At 36.9% G+C, this 24,422-nt stretch overlaps 1 protein-coding gene across 2 annotated transcripts in view; it reads right to left on the bottom strand.

The window, feature by feature from the left end:
- The window catches only part of CERT1 (ceramide transporter 1), an 80,766-nt gene that overhangs the window by 3,717 nt on the left and 52,627 nt on the right, over positions 1-24,422 (bottom strand). Inside the window, exons 6-17 of one of the 2 annotated variants that reach the window (XM_021531823.2) lie at positions 24,198-24,281; positions 18,606-18,763; positions 13,644-13,736; positions 10,912-10,998; positions 9,863-9,955; positions 9,198-9,275; positions 4,937-5,032; positions 4,158-4,290; positions 3,959-4,029; positions 2,525-2,653; positions 1,685-1,814; positions 352-488 (exon numbers count right to left, since the gene is read on the bottom strand). In XM_021531823.2, coding sequence (XP_021387498.1) covers positions 361-488; positions 1,685-1,814; positions 2,525-2,653; positions 3,959-4,029; positions 4,158-4,290; positions 4,937-5,032; positions 9,198-9,275; positions 9,863-9,955; positions 10,912-10,998; positions 13,644-13,736; positions 18,606-18,763; positions 24,198-24,281 — 1,280 coding nt within the window. In that variant the 3' untranslated portion in view covers positions 352-360. The remainder of the gene's footprint in view (positions 1-351; positions 489-1,684; positions 1,815-2,524; positions 2,654-3,958; positions 4,030-4,157; positions 4,291-4,936; positions 5,033-9,197; positions 9,276-9,862; positions 9,956-10,911; positions 10,999-13,643; positions 13,737-18,605; positions 18,764-24,197; positions 24,282-24,422) is intronic. The other variant, XM_021531824.2, reaches the window with a different exon arrangement.

Raw genomic sequence — 24,422 nt, 5'->3', positions numbered from 1 at the left:
ATTTACGTTATAAAAACCTCATGAGGCTCTAGAGTAAGTTCAGTGTGTATTTTTTCAGAACAAGTGCAAAATGCCTGTGAAAGTGGAAAAAGCCAGTACTCATCCTGCTTTACTTCTATATAAATTGGACATGTATGCAAAAACTTACAAGATGAGCCAATAAAAGTCTATGAAAACTAATGCTGGCTAACTTGTGCAGCCTGTACACATGAATTGCATGATGGTTTTAAAAAAGTATATTGCAAGCTAAAGCAAGTACTGAAGCAATGCTAATAATGTAAGACATTCCCAGATCGCATACTTCATTTGGCCTTCAAAATGGTGATTCAAGAATTTAAAAAGTATGTATACCTGCTAGTACTAGAATAAAATAGGCTTTCCTGCTGTTTTCTCTTGCACGTATGATGTAAAACGCTTTAAGAACTTTGGATATTCTCGTTTAGCCACTGCCCGCAACACTGATGCCGGTGCCCAACCTCCCGGGTTCACTAGAAATAAACAGAAAGAAGGGCATTGAAATAAAGCAACTCCACTAAATGTTGAAAAAGTAAATTTTAGTTAATTGCTTCTGCAACGCTTCCTGAAGTAACAAGAAAGAATAACCATCAGCAGATTTTTTTATGTCCCTAGGCTTGTGCTATAGCATTTTCTATTTGTAATACTCAAACTCAGTCCAGATCTATGATGCCATTATTTAGAAAACATTAAATATGCTGTATGGTAAGTCTTGGGAAAATGTCTGAATAGAAGAGGATATTGTCTATGGGCTTCCAAGAAACAGAGACTTGAGCAACTTCCTATTTCAAAGACAGCAGAGTCAGTCTTAATTTTTCAATAATTCTGCATTTGCCTGCAGAACTGCCACACAGGCAACACCCTGCAAATGATTATAAAGCATTTAAACAAAATTTGAAGTTATTTTAAATTCACAGGGAAAATACGTTGCTGAAAAAGCTATCACTTCCCATGTAGTCACAGTTCAGAATTTAGCAGTGAAAATATACTTTTTAAATAATTCAGAAACTTAAAAAAAACTAAAAAGCAGAGTGAGCTACCCTTGAAGTGTTTTGTGATAGTAAGCATCTCCAATACATTTCTAAATACTGGGTACAGCAACAATACAATTTAGCTTTGAAATTTTTTAATCAATACCAAGAATCTATCAGCTAAAAAAAAAATATTAAGAAATGTAGACTAAATTATACAGCTTGCAAGCATCTTCATACAAAATGTATTTACTCCTCCTTGGCATCAGGGGATAAGAACTGTATCTTTACTATCAGCAACTTTTCAGCCTAATGAGATGAATTGGAAGAAAAAAAAATCACAGTAGTACATGAAAAAACCCAACATACCATTACTGAAACTAAAAACTATGCCAACTCATTCCAGTTGCAGACATTTCTGTCCACTTCCTCCACCCCAAGGTTATATACTTAGGACTGAACTTCACAGTTCTTCCATTTATTCCTTCCAGAGTACACCATAACAAATGATCCCATTCACCAGTTCATGTAGCACCTTAATCTGAGACCTTTTGAACATGATGAACACAAAGGTGATGTTATATATATAGATACAATAGAAAAGAGAAAAGGCATCAAGCCTTTTTTTTTTTTTGTGCCAGTATTCAACTCCCCAAAATTAACATCATGAATGTCATACTGAAAAGTTTTATACTTACCATTAGCTACATATGTAATCTTGCACAGAATGTTGTCTCTGCTTATTTCCTTGTTGCCCTCTGGTGGACTTACTAAAGTCTGACAAATCATTGCAATATTTATTTTGGCACGGACACAGCGATTGTTCAGCTGCCAAAAATATGAAACATTGTAAGCTTTAAAGTAATTTCAGCATACTTGAGCATGAACATCTTTTCATTGTGAAGTCTAAGAGACTCTAGAAGCTGTGTTTCTTAGAGTCTGCTTTCTAGCACTTACATGGCTGCAACATGAAAGTGAGTAAAATAAAAGATACATGGTGGATAGGGAAAGGATCTAAAATGTCTGAATTTTAACTTTCTGCTTGCTTAACAAATTTTAAGTTAATTACTTCAACTGCTGTGATAACTCAGTAAAGAAACATTTCAAGAATAATGTATCAGCATTTACAAATATCAGTTAACTTTTCCCTTGAAAGCATGCAATGGAATAGCAATCCAAGGAAAACAACCATTGCTATTATCTCGTAGAACCAAGGCAAAACTGTGCAAAATGGAGACTATCTATAATTATACAAACCTACGCTTATATTTGATAGTGCTGAAGAGATATTGATTTGATTCCATACAAAATGACCTCAACTCTTTAAAATATTTTCACATCTCCAGAAATTTTGCTTCCATTCTGCTGTGACACCTTAGATCATGCAAATGACAGAGAAGGCAAAGAAGCTTTTGGCTAGGAATGCCTTCATCAAGTAATTTTACCACGGTTTAAATCAACTGTATTTTTGTAAAAACTCTCCTGCACTGCAAGAACAGAAAAACTACAGAACTTTGCGGAATCAAAATAACACTTACAGGAGCACTGTCATGTTCTACAGAGAAATTGCACACAATCCATGTTTCTGGATCATTTTCACTGAATGCTGGTATTTTTCTGATGGCAGACAAATACAGCACATCCCTTTGAGAGGCTGGCCACACTCTCTGCAGAGAAATACCTGAACATAAGCTTTTACAGGTTTAACTACTAGTTAAAATTCAAAACCAAACAAGGCAAACCAGGTCAGTTATATTATTAAGTTAAAGTATCTTCCAAGTTAGTGATTTCATTCTGAAAGATGAAAGAGAACATAGCTGTTGTAAATAGGGAACAGAAATATCACATTGGCTACACTTCAAATGAAAAAAAAAAATAAGGCAAAACTTTAACGTCTTTGAAATGCAGAGCACTAAACTGCAATGAATTTTTTATTTAAAAAATAGGAATGAGCAGTTGCCCTCCTGTACCATGAACCTCAGAGGTTTGCGTTTTAGTTAATACTTGCAAGCTACAAACTGAACTAATGGCTAGGTGTACAGGGATGCATCTATAGTTACTTATGTCTCCAGAGAAGAGAGAGGAGGGATGTATTTAAAAAAAAAAATACCTCAAAAAGCTACTACTTCAGTAAGACAGGTATAGCAAACTGATACTATCCAAGAGAAAGTTTCAGAAGTGAAGTGTGTGACAAAGTAAGAAAATATACCAAACTTATTTTCCTGACATTCCATACAAAAAAAAGTTCTGGCTTTTACCACAACCAATATAGATGACACAAATGTCTTACTCAAAATTATGAGTCCTCTTTTAAAGAAGTTTTAATGTAACTGCACTACTGGTAAAATTGTCAAAGAAAAACTTTTGTTTTAACATTTGAATATACTAATATTTGGAAACATACAAGACTAAGGATAAGTATGTAAATTTTATTCCTATAGATTTTTCAGATCTTTACATTTCAATTGTTGGGCTGTAATTCAAATGAACATTTTAATAAATTGACACCAAAACCATTTTGGGGGAAAAAACAATTAAGGTACAAGAAAAAATGTTGTACCAACAATTAAAAAGACTTTCATTATGAGGTGGTATGTCACATAATTCTGGTGAACATTAACCTGCATTTTTGCAAAAAAAATGTGATACAGTCATGTAACTTCTTCCTTGTAGTCAGTGGTGATTTATTGCTTCTGTTTGCTTTGGATGGCTCTGGCCTTGCTGGCAGTGATATAATCATGACATTAAAAGCAGGCCTCACTTGCTACTACAAGCTCTATCAGACACATACATAACCAATTATGTCTCAAGAAAAGTTTGAAAAATTGATGGAAGTTGCAGTTAGTAGAGAACTTGTTCTGGAATATTGTCCAGAACAGCATTTTAAATTGTTAGACAAGTCAAGTATTCATAATACTGAAACATGCATGCTTCAGATGTCTCAGTAAGGTATGCAAATGAAGTGTTATTACCTTATGTGTCTGGTAAATTATGATTGCGTTATCAGCCAAATTTTCCACGACATGGAAATTTTCAATTGTTGCTAAAAGGGGAGGGGGGCAGGGGGAAGGGAAAAAAAAAACCATCAGTGAACAGTCACAGAAAATAGGACAATGCTATAAATACTATTCTTGCTGATAAATCTTCAAAGCTGAAGAACCAATGCCTTACTTTCCCAGTCATTACGAACGTCAACATTCCAGAAGTAGTGGCAAACTTCATGCCCTGTTACCCCTTTAACAGCATGGGTTGCTTTCAAAGGATCTAGAACTATTCCATTCTCTTCTACTTCTCGTCTGTATACCTAGAGCCAAACACAAAGAAAGATACGTAAAGCAGAAGCTGTCAAAACTGTTCATGTTTTAATTGTTTAAATTTAATCAGTCTAAAAAAATCTGAACTAATAAACCACTTACCTAGAAGCTTATTATGCAAATAATTTGCCATGAAAGTGTCCTCTGGTAACATCCACTGAAGACATTCTTATGTGGCAATTCCCATTAAAATACCAGTACTTTAAAGTTTCTACTCCAGAAATTATTAAGCTAGCTTATTTATTACTATTGACATGGGTTTATAATCATGGGGGAGCAGCCAACACACTGTAGCTTGTTACTCTTGTTATTTTTGTACATAGAATTTACACATTATTTTGATACCGAGCTTTAAGTAGGAGAGAATGAGAAAGGAATTTATAAAGATTAATCTATTGAAAGAGTTACACAGAATTTTATATGAATACATAGATTAGAAGCTACAGTTCTCATGGACCCCAGTCACAACAGCATAACTTACTGATTTTTTCAAAAATCATAGAATTATTTAGATTGGAAAAGACCCTTAAAATCATGGAGTCCAGCAGTAAAGATAACATTGCTAAATGTACACTGGAAGTATCTGTCTTCACAGTGTATCATCTTATATGAATTAACTAAACCTGAAACATTTACCTTCATTTCTCCTTCTTCTACCACTAGCTGCCAATTGGCATCTCCTCCTACATCTTGCAAGGAATATGTCATGTGGTTTTGTACCATCTCTTCCACCTGTAAAAGAAATAAACCAGTAATTTTTAACTCATTTCTTCCATGGTTTTGGGGAGACACTGTACAGCACTGGAAGTCACAAGTTAATACTTCAATTCCGGTGCAGGAGCTGAATTTGAACGAGAGTTCTCTGTTAGGTTAGGAACAAACAAATAATGCTGGCCTTCAGAAACAAAAGCCAAAATCTTGATTCAAATTCCGATTTCATCCTTTGTGGGTACTTCCTAGCCTGCCTTTGTGCCTTTAAACTGTCAAACCTCATCACTTCTACCTAAGACAGTTCTTTACTTCAGCAGATAGGAACTGCAAGTATCTCTAAATGGAACTGCAGTACACTATAAGATATTCACTGAAGAGCATTTTGAAAGCTCCGCAAAGGCAGGGGATTAGGGAGGAAGACTGACAAGCTCTAAAAAGCAAATGCACATCAAAAGTCATATTGGAAGAGCAGTGAAGAGAAGAATCACAAGCAAAGCATGCCTCCTCAGTTTCAGAGGCATCTTTGCAGAGTTGACAGCTAGAAAAAAAAACCCAGAAATGCCTACACTCAAAGGATTATGATGGTACAGAGATTCTACAATTACAAAATGCTAGTTTAAAACTTATTTTGCTAGAAGCTGTGCCTTTTTTTTTACAGACGAATATATGCTATGTGACTATCTCATTTTTTATTCCATACAATATGCATGAAAATGGGTACTGGGACAGGAAGATGATGTGTACTTTAGCTCTAATACATTATTCTTTTTTTTTGTTCTCCACCCTTTTCCTAATGCCCCAAATAAAAACAGATGCAAAATCATAGAGTATCCATTGCTGTGTAATGTTTCAAATATTTGAAACACTTCAATAATTTTTATCTACCCAAAAGACAGACAACTACTAAAACCTGTCACAGAAAGCAAGTCCACTTGATTCACAGCATTTTCCTGAACTACTAGAAATACCTCTTTTTTTTTCCCAAAAGAAAAAGCACTACAAACAAAATTAGTTAATTGATCAACATAAAGATTAGTTGAAGTGCACAAAATTAACAGTCTGAACCCCAAGGTGCTTTTGCACATCTTACAAAAATATGAAGCCTAGTGTGCAGTAAAATAAGTAAAACATGTTTGTGCAAGTATGAAAACAAGTAGGAAGCAAAAATAATATCAATTAATATTTTTTTTTATATGATAAAGAATTTAAACGTATTATTTACTTTTAATTTAAGGCAGTAATTTTGTATGTACTATGTACCTAACAGGCAATACGCTTAAGGCCAGAAAGAAAAAAGGTAACTGAATCACATAAAACTCTAGAAGCACAACATGAATAAACAAAATCCACCAAATGGAAATCCTAACTGTCTTATTTTAACTAAGCATAGACTTCTCTAGACAAGGCAAAGTTATCAATCCAGGTTTTGGGTGCTCTGGTTCTGAGCTTCAGTGAACAAAAAGCACCACCAAGGCTTCTAGACAAGCCAACTTTTGCTGCCAGTTATTAGCAGGTTTCCTACAAAAGTTTCTTCCCTTTTTTTTCCCAGTGAAACAGTGGCAGTACAATACAAACCAGGTAAGAATGTGGGCTATTTAAATAAACAATTATTTAGCTCTTCATCACACTGCTTTAAGAATGGAATTCTTGCTATGCTCTCAGCACGTACTTCCCATTCCTTCAGGCCCTTACGTATTTTCTATCCTATCTCTTAATTTATTAAGGAAAAAGCTACACTTTATACATTTACTTTTGTCTTTTGATACTTTTTGCTTTACGTGCTGGATGCAATGGGATGAAAGAAATATCAAGGAAAGACGAGGACGAGGCATCCCCAGGAATGCAATCTAAACAGGCTCCTTCTTCAGCAGGAAATGCAGGATTTACACAACCTGCTTGTGCACATTGTCTGTACAAACTGTATTTAGTCTATGCAACTGGTCACCATGTGACAAACTTGCATCAACTTCAGAGGCACAGACAAGATCCAAAGATTCTCTCCCACCTGAGAGGCTCACTCTTACCTCTGGGTTCCTAGCTGGCTACAAGAACGGTCTGCTTGCAACCTGTATGTCATAAAGCCTTGACCTGAACTTTGAGTGGCAAGTTTTTCCTTTTAAAGGGCCTAAGAACAACTCAGAACCTATTATAAAGCTGACAGATCTTTAAAATAAAGTGATCTGAACTCCTACGCAGCTGGCAGAGACAACAACACCTTTCTAGAGACACACTGAAGAAACAGCTCCCATCAGAATACATGTTTAAACTTCTCAGACTTAAAAACAGGGCTGCAAATTGCTATTGACCTTTTACTGATACCAGTATTCCCTTCATTCACATGAAGTCTAGGAAAAAAAATCACATTTATTAAGAACCAAGATACCACTTTGCCTTCCTAAAGCAAATTGTCAGCCTGAGAACAGGAAGGCACAGTGACACAGGCCAATTTTTAATAAATTTTTAATAAAGTCTATAGCAGATAGAATGAAAAGGTCTGCTATTCTCATCATGCTCTTTGTTCTTGTTCAGTAGAACTGAAACTCCAGAGTAGGTGAAATACTTGTTAGTCTGGCAAAAATTTATTTTAGGGAAAATACTTGGAGGCTGGAACTGCATGTGGGGATATTCACACTTTCTGTAGTTAGTCCATTAACTTGAAACTGCATTAGGAGGCACTCCACAGTAACTTTCATGTAGTATAATCTGTGCAGCAGGCAAAAAGAGCAACTTTACTCCAGTCCATTTGATCCTGATACTTAGCCACAATTTGCATTATTGTCATACGGATCTGGTCCACCTCAGGTGTGTTTTTAAGTGATAAATTCTGCAGTCATGGTGGTACTCTATAACTCAGGTTTATCATATGAATACAGAAATGTTATCACAGGCATAAAACAGGTGAAAATGAGAACACCTGCATATCTTGGAAAATAAGAGTTCTCCTTATGCTTAATGATCTCTGCACCTACAACTTGACAGAGTACTAGTTTCTGTCTTGGCAATCAAACTTGCTTTCTATTCCTTATTACCCCCTTTATTATCCCCTCACTTTATTACCCCTCCTCCCAAAGAAAAAAACAACTTAGAAAACTAACTCAGCTACTGGAGTACCAGTGATGAGCCTATCACTGTTGTGCAACAGTTGTTGCATACTTTTTCCCTTGCAGTAAGTTCAGATTTCAGAAATAAACGGACTGCAAAAGGTCTTGGAATTTTAGTTCATTAGGCAAGTCCTTAAATGTTGGTTCTGTTCATGGAGCTGGTAGTAGGGTCTGCAGGTAATAAAATTCCAGGCTCTGTTAAAAACAAAAATAAATTCCATTCATTTGGAAAAAAAAAAAAAAAAGATTGGTCAGAGCTTTTAAAAAACTTGCAAAAGAGCAGATCCCAAAAGCAAGCTCCATATTCACCATCATGTATGGACCAGAGAAGGAAAGAAATAGCATGAATAACATATCTGACCTACTGTTTTGGAGATTAAAAAGCAAACGCTTATCTAATTCTACTATAAACTATCACCTTCCTAGTAAGTACCTAACGTAATTTTGTACATTACTGGAATGTATCATTATTGCAACACTGACATATTCAGGATATCAGATTTAATTTCTGAAGGACAAGTGAATATACATGAACACTTCAATATTATTTCTCATACCCACAGTCTTGTTGGTCAGCATGTTTAATGGACTTCTGGTAATCAAACTAGTCACAGAAGTAAAAAATAGTAATAGTGAACCATAAGACTCAATGTATTAATAACATTACAACTTAACACTTCAGACAAAAATCAAATCTTTGATTTAAAAGCAAGAAATTCAATCAGAATATTCAATCTGAAGAAAAGACCATCTCTAGCCTCTGTAAAAGATGTTATTCTACTTTCAATAGACATAGAGATATAAAATTTTTGAACTATAGACATTTTTATTAAAGCTACTGAAGTAAGCCAAATAGTTTCATGAGATTAGGGCCTCTGCACAAGTGGTATGCATGCAAGCTGGATGTAAAGAAAGACAACCATTTAGTACAGGAATAGAGAACTCCTTTGTTTGTCTCAATGTACTAGTTTAAAGCAGTGATTGACGTAACAAAAAACCAAAAAAGAAAAAAAACCCAGGTTCTAGAGAAAATGATGATATAAAGCAAAGATATGCAACCCCCACTTGACACATCAATACAGTACCTGGGCGCTGAATCTGTGAACATCATCAGAGGCACTGACTAGATCAATGGAAGACATGGAGGAAGAGCGACTATAGGGCTACCAGAGACAGACAAAGAAAAAACCAAGTAATCAGAACAAAGGCACAACAGAGCGTTCAGTACCAACTTGCAAGCACAAGATAATGAAGAAAAGGAAAACAAAGGCACCATAAGCAGCAAGCACAGCAGCAAATGCTGATTTCATGCACCTATTATATATTATGCTCCCAGTGTAGCCCTGACAGGAGCATAGTGTTTCCAGTAACATTCAAAAACAAATCAACCAGTCCTGATACAACCAACTGGATTGTTATTTTTTTAAAATAAAATAAATTCAATGAATCTGCATGAAGTTATCTTGAAAATACTGAAGTTTGCCAATTGGGATTTTTCATTTTTTTCTGCCTGACCAGCCTGATACAAGTAAAGAATATTCTAAACAGGTTCTTAAATCGGTATTTTTTATAAATCAGCCAAGATAAAAAGCAGTCCTTCTTCAGCTCCAGCTACTTTTTTTCGAAAATGAGTAGGCAACTGGAAGTTACTAGAAACACTAAAAAAAATTTCAGCAATCCATACAAAATATTACATAGAAAGAGCACAGACCAGCCCATTATTCTGAGAAGATCAGGATAAGTATCTTACCGTTTGCACAAATCGATGAGTCCCCACAGCTGAATATGCATCTCCAGAAGGTAAGGATGTTGGCCAGTGTAATCTAACCTTTTCGCTTTGGGACTGCAACAACATAGGTTTAATTATCATTAGTCAGCTGCTACAGGGTGGACTGTGAAACAAAGTGAGTCATGCTCAATCTACATAGTCACTACAACAACTAATGCTGTCCATGACAGGCATGAAGCTGTCATCCCACTGGAATTCTCAGTGAGTGGGCTTTAAGGCTGAATTAATCTAAACTTCAAGGTGTATTTCTGACTAAAAGAAAACACACTGGCAGCACTAAAGATCCATGTAGTACATGTAGTACTATCACAGTCACTCAAAACCTTTACTCTTTGCTAAGAGATCCCAACATAGGGTAAATTTTGTTGGATACTACAGGTCCACTAGATAGTCTTTTAGTTCTCAGGTCATTGTTATTCACCACATTCCTAAGCATAAAGCCTTTTACAACAGAGGATGCAAGACTTTGTTATTCCCTCTCATCTTATATGCTACTACATACTTTCTCATACTCTGTTTTCTAATATACCTTATCCCTTTTTGATACTTGTCACTGAAATGTATTAAAAAATGAGTTAGTGAAGTAGCCACGCAGAAGAATGTCTTTCCTATTCCATATATCACTGAAGTAAAAAGAAACTTCAGATCAATTATTAGATTTTGAGAGACAGCTGAGATTTTGAGAGACAGCAGTATTTGATATTTTTATCTTAACAGGGCAGCAGTCATATAAATAATTTTCATACAGGACATTTATTTAGGAATTAGAAACTAGAGACATTCAATATACTTAGCATTTACACTGTTATTTTCTAGACAAGCTATGAAGTTACTTTCTCAAAATTAGCATTAAGCAACAATATTTTAATGTAAAAATAATAAGGGGAATTTCCTGATCAGTGTCAGAATAAATTAACTGGAGCTTCAAGAGATACACCTCAGGACAGACTGTAAGACACAGAAGTCTCTCAGAAGTGCTCATCATTAAGACATTTTTCAAATGTCAGTACCTGTTCTTCCATTTTATCCTGTCTGTCAAGAGCAGCTTCAACAGCATCAAAGAATTCTTCTTCATTAATCAGACTATTAGGACCCTCCTAGAGCATAAGAAAAAAAACTAGTTAAAAATTCTGGAGACATAAAGGTTCCACTTCAATTTAACATTAGAAATACATGTTTGTATTTTATATGTAACTGATAGAAGCAAATTTCTTCTACACATCTCAAATATTTTCACCAATATTCTTAGATTACAAGTTCTTTGAAAACCTTTACTTGTTAAAGGAAGTGTCTTCCCCTGACAACAATTTAATGATAGTTACATAAAGAAGAAAAAACCCCAGGAAAGTGAGTAATAGTGTCAGTATGCTTTGACTCCAAATTTAGGACTTAATAAATGTCTTCTCTTGAAAATGTTTACAGTGTCAGTAAAGTACATCTATTAAGATAACCATGTAGTTAAGACTCCTTACAAGTATTACAGTGCCTTAAGGCACTGATATTCATGTGCGTTCAAAAATAGAACAAGGGAAGACATAATTTTGGGGATGTCTATTAAACATTCTTGGAAAAAATAGTTTACACTAAACAGCAGGTAGAGTTAAGTCAAAGATTGAAAACTCTAGTCTACCAATTAAAATGATAATTTAATAAAATTTGGTTTACTGCTTTTACTGTACTGTAAAACAACCTAGTCCTGCAAATTAAAAAAAACAACCCGAAATTGTCTATCAGCAGTGACACCTGCAAGAAGCAGCTGGACTAATAACCAATCAGACAAAGTTCAACTTCCTATTTATTTAATTCTTTTACAGTGATTGTCTCAATGACAACAATTACTCTAACATCAAGTATCTTAAATAGCTGTACAGCACTAGTACTATAACTATTTCTCAGGCTGTGACTTGAAAGTAGAAATGTGTTTCATTAATGTACATGAAAGGGTCAAGCTTACTGTATTACAGGTGAACTAGCTTACATTAGTGTGGATGCCTCATCCATGGAAGTGTTCAAGGCCAGGCTGGATGGAGCATTAAGCAACCTGGTCTAGTGGGATTAGTCCCTGCCCATGGCAGAATATTGGAACTAGATGATCTTTAATGTCCTTTCCAACCTAAACCATTCTACTATTACTCTTCAAAGGTTGGTTTATGCATCTTAGGATAGAACTAAAAACCTCACTGAGGACAATGATGATGAAATGCAATTTAACAGAAGCAAGGAACTTAAAATCTGAATTTGAAAACATAGTATTTCAAGTGGTAGTGACAAATTAAAAATCAGTTAAAATTAAATGTAATCTTGTAGGACAATCTCTCCTGTCAGAGTTTTCATATTTTTGTTTTACTTATCTCTACAGCTGAACAAATAAAAAGGTAAAGTACAATTACATATAAGTGGTATCAAATGTAAGAGAAATTAAGAAAAAACCAACAGAAGTATCTGTAAGAAACATACTTCAGACAAAAGCAAAACATCAAAGGTTAAGATATACTTCCACTCAAGAAATTAAGGACTGAGATTCTTCATGCAGTTTCAGTTTCCAAGGTGAAAAAGTACGTTTGGCATGAACACACTTGTAAATTATGCTTCCACTGGCTTGTGAAACTTCGCTTTTCCTCTTTAAGAAACAACCCAATCTTAAAAGTGTCTTGTGTTACTGTAGCAAGGTTTTGGTAGCTGAAGTGGCCACAGGGGTGGCTTCTGTGTGAAGCTGACAGACGCTTCCCCCCACGTCCAACAGAGACAGTGTGAGCTGGCTCCAGGATGGTCCTGCTGTTGCTACTGCCCAAGGCCATGCCCATCAGTAACTCTGGGATAATGTATTTAACAAGGGGGAAAAAAAACTGCAGCTGGAGAAGAGTGGAGTGAGAATATGTGAGGCTATGTGAGAGAAAGAGCTCAGTAGGTACCAGACCAGTGAAGAAGGAGGGGCAGGACGTGCTCCACATGCTGAGATTTCCCTGCAGATGCTGGTGAACACCACAGTGAAGCAGCTGCTCCCCTGCAGCCCATGGAGGGTCCAGGGAGGAGCAGAGATCCACCTGTAGCACACTGAGGAGCCCACAGTGGGGCAGGTGGATGCCCAAAGAATGATGTGATCCTGTGGGAAGCCCACACAGGAGCAGGCTTCTGGCAAGACCTGTGGCCCCATGGAGAGAAGCTTGTGCTGGGGCACGTTTACTGGCAGGACTGTGAACCTATGCTGGAATAGCCTGTTCCTGAAGGACTGCATCCTGTGGGGAAGACTCATGCAGAGCAGTTCATGGAGAACTGCAGTCCATGGGAAGGACTCATGTTGGAAGAGTTCATGGAGAACTGTCTCCTGTGGGAGCAATCCCACACTGGAGAAGGGTAAGAGTGTAATGAGTGTTCCCTATGATGAGGAAAGAGTGGCAGAAATGATGACAGAGGAACTGACCCCCATTCCTTTTGTCTCTGCACAGCTGAGGGGTAGAAGGCAGAAAATTTGGACGTGAAGTTAAATCCAGGAAGAAGAGAGGTGTAGAGGAAGTGTGGTTTTAAGATTTGATTAGTAATTAAGCAGTATTTCTCCAAGTTAAGTCTGTTTTGCCTCTGTCACACTTGGTGAGTAACCTTTCCGTGTCTGTATCTCAACCCAGAAGACTTTCATTATATTCTCTCCCCTGCCCACCTGAGGGGAGTAGCAGAGTGGCTTAGTGGGTCAACCCACCAGAAAAAGTCATAGTATTATAAAAAATTTCTGAAGTAGAATTCATACCTCATAGTCTGGCCCCCCAAAGTGGGACTTTTTCTTCAGTTCTGTCACAGCATTTTTGTATGCTTCTTCAATTCTTCTCCTCTTCTCTGTCTCCTGTAAAATTACATAACTATTTGATGCAGCGAAAATGAATTGTCAACATGCCAATAAATGGAATGGCTAGGGTAGTGTTTTTTCCAAGCAACAACTGCAAAACTGATGAGTTTCTGAATTTATTTGTTTGTATGAATTATATGTGCCAATATACATGCATATATAACAGAAAGTTTGGAGAACTAGCTACCTTGAGGGTATCTTCTAAGTCACATGGGAGACACCAGACCAGCAAGCAAAAACTGGTTTCTAGTTTAAGCACAGTTGTTCATGCTTCATTGGGAGTCATACTTTTTATCTGACACTTACAAACTTCCTTGACACAGATACTTGGGCAGGGATAACAAAGCGTAAAAACTAACACTGATAAAAAAGCTAACAGGCTGAATTGTAGTGATACACTAACAACTTTGTATCTACAATTAGGGCAATAATAATTGCCCTAATTTTGTGAATAATTTTGTGGACTCCATGCAGAGAGTGCAACTTGATAATCTTCTCCTGTAACAGCTTGTGACCGTATTAGGAGCCAGGCTACGTACGAACCTGATGGTGACTATATCATTGTCTATTTTGAATAAAGCAATTGTAATGCCAAAATCAGACTAAGTTTAATATTGCCTCTACAAATGCATACTGCCAGATACTTTCTATGAAAAAGCTATAACCACTTCTGAAATTCTTGCAAAAGTCAAGCTCAAGATCCTCCAAGCTAAGTATAAAAGGTGGAAGGAAAAGCTGTAACTACAATAACTTTAGATAATACTATATGCTTTACAGCAGTTTCATTCTGGACATTTGACTATTTTGGTAGTGAAAGAAAACTAACCATATAATCTGTACTTCTATCATCTCACAGTATTTATTTCCTTTTTAGAGAAGTTTACAGACAGATTCAAGAAAATCAAAAGTACAAAGATTACACCATTCTTATCCCACATCTATCTATCATATGGAAAGCAATATCTTTTGATCAGGCCCATAGTTATAGAAGTTACTCTTAAAAAGTGATGTTTAAGCACTAAAATGAAAAGATAAAAACTAAACCAAAAGCAGCTCTACCACTGTGGAATAATGGTAACAGAGATCTGAATACAGTCAATTGCTGTAATTAAGGGTGTAGGCATCAAGGTGCTGCTCACATGGTTAGCCTTTGTGGGAGAAGACTGGGGCTGCCTTGTGGCAGACACAGGTGGCTCTTGCCAGCTCCAAAACAGACTCACTGCAACACGCAGCTTAGCCCATCCACTATGTATGTGACACTTCTCTAAAGGTAAAAAAAAAGGAGTATAAAACACTCGGTGGAGAGAAGAACTGGTAGAAAAAGTGAGACATCACAGGGGAGATGCCAAGACTAAGAAGATGAGGAGATGCAGCTCCAGGGCAGAGAACATACAGGTCCAAACTGCAGGAGTATTTCCTGAAGGAATTACATTCCATGAAGGATCTACAATGCAACAGATTTTTTTCCCATAGGGCTGTCACCAATGGAGGCTCTACAGCTACTTGCACTAGAGCTGGGAAAAAGTATGAGGAGGAAGGAATGGCAAAGAAGAAGTTTTGGACTAATTGCAAATGCTCCATTCCTCACCCTGCACTGCCTGCTGCTAGCAGGCAGTAAGGTTATGGAACATAACTCAAGTGAGAGTACACAGCACGTACTGGGCAATCAGCCCAGCCAGTAGGGGTTTGTGAAAGGCAGGTCCTGCCTTACCAACCTGAGCTTCTCTGACAGAGTGACCTGATTAGTGGATGAGGGTGACACTATTTCCCACAGCATTATCCTGGAGAAAATGGCAGCCCATGGTTTGGTTGAGTATTCTCTTCGCTAGTTAGGAAACATCAGTCTGGATGTCTGGGCACAGAGAGTGGTGGTGAGCAGAGTTACATCCAGCTGGTGTTCAGTCACCAGTGCTGTTCCCCAGGGCTCAGTGCTGAGGCCAGTCCTGTTTAATGCCCTCACTGGTGACCTGTGACCCTCAGGCAGTGTGCAGGTGACACCAAGCTGGGTGGGAGTGCTGATCTGCTGAAGGGCAGGAAGGCTCTGCAGAGGGATCTGGGCAGGCTGGATCATGGCCTGAGGCCAATGGTGTGAGGTTCAACAAGGCCCAGAGCTGGCTCCTGCCCTTCCATCACAACAGCCCCAGGCAGGTCCACAGGCTGGGGCAGAGGGGCTGGAAAGGCCCTGGGGCAGCTGGTGACAGTGGCTGGACATGAGCCAGCAGTGCCCAGGTGGCCAAGAAGGCCAATGGCATCCTGGCCTGGATCAGCAATGGTGTGGCCAGCAGGACCAGGCCACTATTGTCCCTCTGTACTCAGAATGGATGAGGCCACACCTCAAATCCTGTGCTCATTTTTGGGACCCTCACTTCAGGAAGGATGTCGAGATGACGTCCAGAGAAGAGCAATAGAGCTCTCTACAACTCTATAACTCTCTACAACTCTACAACTGCCTAGATGGAAGCTGTAGCCAGGTGGGGTTGGTCTTTTCTCCCAGGTAACAAGCACAAACAGAAGAGGAAAGAGTCTCAAGCTGCAGCAGGGGAGGACTAGACTGGATGTTACGAAGAAGTTCTTCACTGAAAGGGCAGACAAGCATTGGAACAGACTGCCCTGCTCTGGCAAGTGCAGGTATCACCGACCCTGGCAATGTTAAAAAAGGTGTAGATGTGGCAATCAGGGACATGGTTTACTGGTGGACCTTGAAGGGTTAGGTTAACCATTGGACTTGATAAGGTTTGAGGTTTTTTCCAACCTTAATGATTTTATGATTCTAGGTGGAGGAGACTACAGGAAAGTAATTAAGATAAGCTCGGGAAAAGGGGTAAGAAAATGTATTCTGCTGTTCTTCTGTTGTTCATTAACTTCCCATTATTTTAAATCAGCAACAAATTGATTTGCCACATGTCAAGAATGTTCTGCTGTGATAAAAACCAGGGAGCAATCTTCCTGTCTTCCTTTTGACTCATGAGCTTTCTCATTCTACTTTTCTCTCTAATCCTGCTGAATAGGTGGTAAGCTTTTCACTCTCTGCCAAGGCTGTCCCACCACAAGTCTAGTTCTAATTTCATGCAAGAAAAAATCTCTTCTTTCAGAAGGTGAGCATAGAAAGGAATACAAAGTAATACTTTATACACTAATTAAGGTACTTAATATCATGACTGTCCTCTAAACCCCAGAAAATGTCACTGACAAATGGGCCTTTTTGAAAGTTGCAAGTCTGCCAAAGCAGAGCAAGTTGGAAACTCTGAGGTTTCAGGAGCTTTTGCCCTTTTAATTCCTGGGAAAAGAAGTTGAAAGAAGTTTGTGAGCCCCTTTAAAATGTACTTACTCATGTTGTATAAGGTATTAGTCCCATGAGACTCAAGTAAAATTTAGGCTTGAATTTACTGATTACTTGCATCTACCACAAGTGCTTTAAAGACAACAAAAATGTGACAAAACCCAAACCTAAATAATTTCGAATTATATATTAACATATTATTCTTTATTAAAATATACTGAACTACAGGCAAGGAAAACATGCTCTGAGGAAAGTCTCATCAACACAAATGAAGAGCGTTTGTCCAGCACAGGGAAGGCTTTTGCTGTGGCATCTAACAGTAGCCTTCCAATATGTTCAATACACTAACAAATAAACTGAACCAGTCTCCTCACAGTTTACAGGAGAAGGCTGAAAAATAAGCATCAGATACTGGGATGAAAGTTACTCCAACAGGATATAAGACAAAACTTTTTCACTCTAACCACAGGTGAGGAGCAGACCTGTTTAGAAGAGCTGGGCTGCCTACAGCCTCGATAAAGCTCTGACTCAAACTGTCCTTACTTTAAGATGAAGGTTAGAGTAAGAGAAAGCTGTTGAGGTCTCTATCCAACCTGAACTCCTTTATGATCCTACAAACAGGCTTCAAGTCTTGGACCTACTGTAATTCTTCCAAACGCTCAGCTGAACCAGTAAAGAACTGTTGACAGAAGTCACAATACAGTGACACAGGGCCAGGCCTTTGACATATGCACCAACAATACAGAAGACAGGGTCAAGGATTTAAAAATGGATATATTTTGTCTGAATATGTTCATTCTTTGAATAGTATATCACTAAATAGAGTAAGATTAGATACACGGTATATTCCACATCTAAAGGTGGAAGGAGAACAGAAGAACAGCTACAGTGTACACCAGCCAGCAATGGCAAAATTCTAGAAATTAAAGCCTGAAATCCAACCTGCCACACCTCCAACAACAGATCTCACACAAGAAGACACTGCACCCTTAGAGGTGTTACACTGGTTGAGTAGGCTCAGAATGAACTATCACTGCCTAGAATAACAGACAATCTCACAAGACACAGAAGATTTAACTGATTAGTATAAAGCATAACTTAATAATCTCACCAATCTCCTAGAGGACAGTGAAATAATTTTATCTTGAGGAGACATATAAAGTTAGAACTGGTTTTTCTCTCCAATGCTGTCACCACCTCTTATCATACTAAAACATTTCAGAGACATACACATCATTTTGCATGCATGGATAATTAGGTCTATGTCAGAAGGCTGTAAGCAATACATTTACTACTATGAGAAAATTTCAGGTTCTTTATAGATATAAAGAATATAGGACTATTATCTGAATATGTCCTGTGAAAAAAAGACTATGATGAAAAGAGCTACAATATCACCAGTCAGAAGAAGGCTCCTTAAAATTTTATAGGGTTAGTAATTTAAGCATCTAAAGTTAATAAATGCTCTACATAAAAATAAAACCAGTTGTTTGAGTACAAAAGTTACTAACAGCTTATTTGAAATTTGTATTTCAAGCTAAAGAGATTTTTTTTTTTCAACAGAAGTAAAAGGAAAATGATCTTACCTTATCTAGCCTTTTTTGCCAGCTTTCTTCACGTTTTACCATGAGTTCAATGCAATGAGAGAGTGTAGCAAGGATTCCAGCAGTAGTTGCCTTGAATGTTATAGCTTCTCCTTTAAAGTCTATGCCATTAATGCCTTTGGGTGTCACATGTGGAAACACTAAAAACACATATATAAGATCACTGATAGCTACCCTTAATCAAACAAGCACTTCACATGTATGTGTTATATTTGAAGACAACAGACTGGCTACAAAATTAATTTTAAAATAAAAATCTAAAGTGACAATAATGTCCACAGTTATCCACAGGATAAAGAAAAATATTCGAAAGGCAAAACAGAGCCTTGCAGCTTCATCTTGCTACACTGTATTTCAAGCCTGCTTGTAATGCTGTATTAACCCTGCACTCGCAAATCATGTGGGTGGAGGGAGTGGTAATAGTTTGTAACAATAGTAGTTTGACAGCTTGAAATGGGGCCTAATTAACACAGAGCAACCTTAAAACATATCAGACTCAGCACTAAGAAAGGAACAATTTCAAAATGTCATCAAATCCAAAATGTATAATTCAAGGTTCTTTTAAGCATATAATTACAGATTTTAGTGAAGTAAAAAGGTATAAGATAAAAGCATCAAATGTGCTGAATTTTCCAAGTACTGTGAGTTTTACAGTTCCAAGAACTGCTCATGCTGTCAACCAGGCCATCTGTTGCTAAGGCTATTTAAACAAGTAGTTTAAAATGAGTGCAAAAAAAAGTACCTATTATATGTCACACTGGTATGTAGGTTGACATAATAACATATCAAGCACTGCACATAAATGTCAGAAAATATTACAAAGCAGAAGTAAAACTCAAGTTGAAGCTGACTGAACCCAGCAAGTTAAAGTAACTCCTGCTAATGCCAAAGAGCAAGCTTATGACTTATCACCTGGACTGACATAATTTTTTCCCCAGTCTGTCAGTTTGTCAACATATGACTTTTACAGTTTAAAAAGTAAAATTAATTTTTGAGTAAGTTTATTGTCTGCAAGAGCAAAGCAGAACTTTCAAGCACTTCCATTCTGTAATGACAGAGAACAGTGTCTGCACTTTGGGAACAGAAAGTAATCATCACATGGTCTTCGGCAGTGGTTTAAGACTCTAGAGGTTTTATATGCCCTCCTTTCGGAAGCAACTCTTTTTCAAATAAGTAATTACAGACTACACACAACTTTAAATACCTAAAGAAGCACACATACTATGATAGAATACAGCTTTTTTGCTTTTCTTTTTTTTTTTTTAAATCAGGAACATTGCCTAAAAAGTAAAAATTATGGGGGCTGAGGGAAAAAACCAAGAAGGGCAAGAGAACAATAAAACTGTTTCCGAAATGATGATAAGCAAAGCAGCTCTCCCTCCCCAACAGCTGGAGAGGGAGCACAGAGGGGGCTGAGACTTACAGTGGCATAAGCTCGCAAGGAGGTGATGCAGTGTTTCCAATGAAAATAATTAAAATTATACAAGACCTTTGCACATAATACTTCACAACTTAAAAAAAGGTTTCACACTAATAATTCCTCCTGTTGGTGTAGGCTATGTTCACATGCAGGCTTAACAACACAGCTGTAATGCTTGCAGATGTGATTTTTCTCTCTCACTTAGGAAATACATAGACTGAAGAAACTGCCAGTAGCTGCAACACTATATAAATAATTTCAGAAATCTCTGCAGTAGAATTTAATGGAAATATATTTTATGGAAATATTTTTATGGAAATGAGAGAACTTTTGTCCTTTTCTAGGTCTCAGCCACATCTCATTAATACTTCCATACAGTTCTAATCCATTCCTTAAGTCTCAGAGTAGGTGTGATAGATGCAGAGCTGCAGTCTTAAAAGTCAGTGCCTAAAGTTTTTCAGTCATTACCATTAAGGGCAAAAATAAACACCTTGCAGAAGGATGTAAAACCTATTCCTTTAAAGAGATGGTCACTCAACTGGTTCCTTATGATGAAGTATTTTGGTTCATTCCTAATCACAGGAAATATCTGTCTTTCTGAAGCATTTTGGGAGATGACCTTAACCCTCACTTCAGGAACCACTGAGCTTCAGCATTTTATAAGTACTTGTGAGAAGATTTTTTATTTGCAGAGACCAAACACATTTCTGATCCCTTTTCTACACTTTTTTCATGTCAGCTACAAATTGATTATTTCAAAATTAAATCAGGGATCTGGAGATCTGTGTTTAAAGGTAGATACTATAGGAAAGAGTTCTTACTGTTGCAACTGCTCTCTGGTTATCAAACTGCATCAACTGAAAAAAGCAAGATAATTTTGTCTCCCACTCTAACTTCAACATATCTTCAACTTCAACTTCAACGTATCTTCCAAGCAGTTCATTTTTCATTATCCCATCTATGCTCTATTTCTGACTTGCTTTCTCTTTTGTTTCATACAAGGAATTCTTCATACTGTTCTTTAACTTTAAAATAGCTCTTTAACTTTTCTCTCCTAGACCTCTGTGTCTGTCAGGATAGGTGTTTCCCTTCTTGTTCCCAAGATCCTGCTCATAACACCTTCCCACTCTTTGATCAAATTTGTTTTCCAGAGAAACAGGAAAGTATTCTAAAAAGAATAAGTAGAAAGATGTTCTTCCATTTTTTTCCATTTTATGCTCCCTTAACGTATTACATCACTGAAGTAATTCTAAGTGAAAAACATTTGTGCCCATGATCCATTTCTTGATGCCTACTGCTGTTATCTTCTGTGGATTGCAACGGGATCAATATGATTAGTTTTCCTCTAACAACAACCCCAGTTTTTCAGCAGTATTTTAGCAAGTATTTTTCCTCCATTCAAAGCACAAATATCCCAGCATAAATCTCTGCTGTAATTTACATCAAATTTCTCTCCTTCAGCCTTTGTACCTCTTCCATCGTTATACTTCCAGTACAAAAGACAACTTCTATATTCAAGGTGGTTTCTTAAGTAGGTTACACCTGCTCTTCCTATTCTTAGAAAATTTAAATCTAAATATGTTCTCTTTCCTGAGGGATGAATGGGAACACTTAGAGATCAAGACTCTACATTCTTGACTATAAGATCCCAGTGGGCAAATATGCATCAGCCAGATACCTTATCTTGGTGTTTTATATAAATTATTACAGTTCAAATTACTAGATATTGTAATTGGAAAGTGGCCAGTATATTTAAACTTCATAGTACTCTACCTACCTGTTCACCTAAAGATCCTATAGACCACAGAAAAGAGGAAGCCTCCCTATCCAAATCACCTTCAGAGCAGTACACAATGTCCATACTTATATTAACTTTCTCCTTCCACCCAGAACACAAATTGCAAAGGTCAATATCAATATGGCCCCTTAAGCCAGTGTAAAATCTAATAATTTGAGCTTTAGATTGGTGCACTAGTAGTTTGAAAAGTAGGCTTAAACACACCATCATATCACAGTAAGCTAGATTAAGAGGTTGAACCTATGCCTCATTTCCTAAACCACTGAGTGCAGAACCATCTCAGAATAAACAGGCAACCACTTGTAAGCTACAGTTAAGAAGATTGTTAGAGTCCTTCTGGGACAAGATAGAAACTTCAAGAAGAAAACCTGAAATTTGAGAAAAAAAATCTTAACAGCTGCTCTGAGACTAAGCTTTAAAAAACGTGAAGTGCCCACCTTTTTTTTTTGTGCCCAATACATGAGCATGGTTGTCTCAATCTGAGACATCTACTACCCCCCACTCTATCACTTTTAATTCCACTTTAAGACAGAGTCTAAATATTCATTTCTAATCAGCTTTACAGCACTCAGCTACTAAATATTTAATTAATTTAGCCATTAGAATCAGACTGAGGCACAGAAAAACTGAAATGGGAATAAATGTTTTCATGGAAATAATTGATGGAAAGGAAATTTAATAGAATACAGGACTCAAGTGGAAATAGAAGTTCTGCAAAATGCAAGGGGTTGCAGAATTATTTCCTGTAGTGAGCTACAGTGAGTGAGTTTATACAGGTATCCATAACTAAGGTAACCAAGTATCAATTTCTTAGCATGTAAGTCCCCAAAAGCCTGATGACCAGCTGCATTAAAAATACAGACTTTTCTAATGACATTACCCATAGTATATGCATATATATTGCAGATGTGCCAGAACAATGTAGATATGAAAATAGTTTCTACAGGTAAATTAAGCTGAAACTCCTACATGACTTTACAAAAATTGACTTTGACAAAGACATCTATTCCATAATGAATCACACAGTAAAATTAAACTCTTACTTAGCATTTGTCAAAGAAGGCTTTTTCAGTTTTCTGAAATCTAACATAACAGTTCTCCAAAAGAAAAAAAAGAAGTACAATTTCTTATAGACAGCAGGGCTAGTGGAACAATACACCTGTTTACATTTGCTTCAAAACTTCCATGTTATGTTACTTAGCCTCTGAAATCAGCATTACAATTAATCCTCAGTAGAAAAATATACTTATGTGATGAATTCTGGAAGTAATCTGAAAAGCTCCTTCCATTCCCTTTCCTTTCCTCTTCCATCACAACAGTTTTGGATATACTTTAGAAAAAGCATATCCAAATACAAGAATATCCACTTAAACACAAGTAGGAAATATGTAATACATGGGAACAACAGCCAATTAAAAAGAAAACAGAAGACACAGAAAAGGCTTATTTTGCCATATATTTTCTAGGTTCTTCATGAAAGTATTTACATTTTTAAAAACATTTCTGGTGAGTACTTTGGAAGATTCCATCACACTTTAAACTGGAGGTGCAACTTCAAAGCTTTGTGAATCAGCTCTAAGAAATACCCTAGGACTAACTGAATTGCCAACAAGTAGAGTGTGTAAACACTAGACTATTTCAGTCAGAAAACATGAGAAGGTCTAAGAAAAATACAAATACAATTTAAATGCATACGCAACTTCCTCCAGGCCAGAACAATCAGATTTCTCAAACAGCAAGACTTAAATATTTGAGTTCTTCACATTTCCTGCATGGATACAGTAAAATGGTACTCATGCTACATGAGTAAAATAACCAGTTCATTTATGACAAGAATAAAAATCAGTATTATATTCATTATAACAATGAAAAGGACATCAAAAAAGCTCTGAAATTATGATAAATGAGAATCAGCAACAGTGTTGGCTTAACCATTTGATAGCCACATACTGTGAAAACCATAGGGGGACATCCCTAAGTGGAAAGGAACTGAATTCCACCAAACTCATAAAACAGGTAACACTTACAATAACATGTTAAAAAAATCTCAGCTCCTAATATTTGAATAATGCAGCTGGTTCAACACAATTTTGCAGCAACAATTACTTTAGACACAGAACAGGAAATACCAGCTTGACAAACTTGCATTAGTATTTGTGTGAATTAAGAATAACTCAGAGAATCACTAGAAGTTGCTAAAGAATTATAATGTGACTAAGAACTTCCATTCACATACACTTAAACAGCTGTTCTTTCTATTTTCTGCTTAGGAAAGAGCATAATACACCTGTCTTGTATCAGATGTATCACCATACCATTCATTCTAATTTTCATCACTGAAAAAACTGGGACTTACGTTTTTCTTTAGTGCTGTTACTGCCATGTACAAAATCTCCATCAGGACGTACTGTAGGGAAATCATCTTCATCATCTTCTACCACTAGATTTGAGAGAGAATGTATTATAGGAATGAGAAGCTTTTCTAGTTCTTTGATGTGCAAGAAAGAATAAAGACTGTCTTCATGGTCAGCCAGCACTTTTTCTATAACAAGTCATGACCCCTCCCCTCCCTTTTGGGTTT

The sequence above is a fragment of the Lonchura striata genome, chromosome Z (assembly GCF_046129695.1).
Source record: "Lonchura striata isolate bLonStr1 chromosome Z, bLonStr1.mat, whole genome shotgun sequence".
Taxonomy (NCBI): Eukaryota; Metazoa; Chordata; class Aves; order Passeriformes; family Estrildidae; genus Lonchura; species Lonchura striata.
Note: the sequence above shows the minus strand (reverse complement) of the source record. Positions and strands in the feature narration are given on the sequence as shown.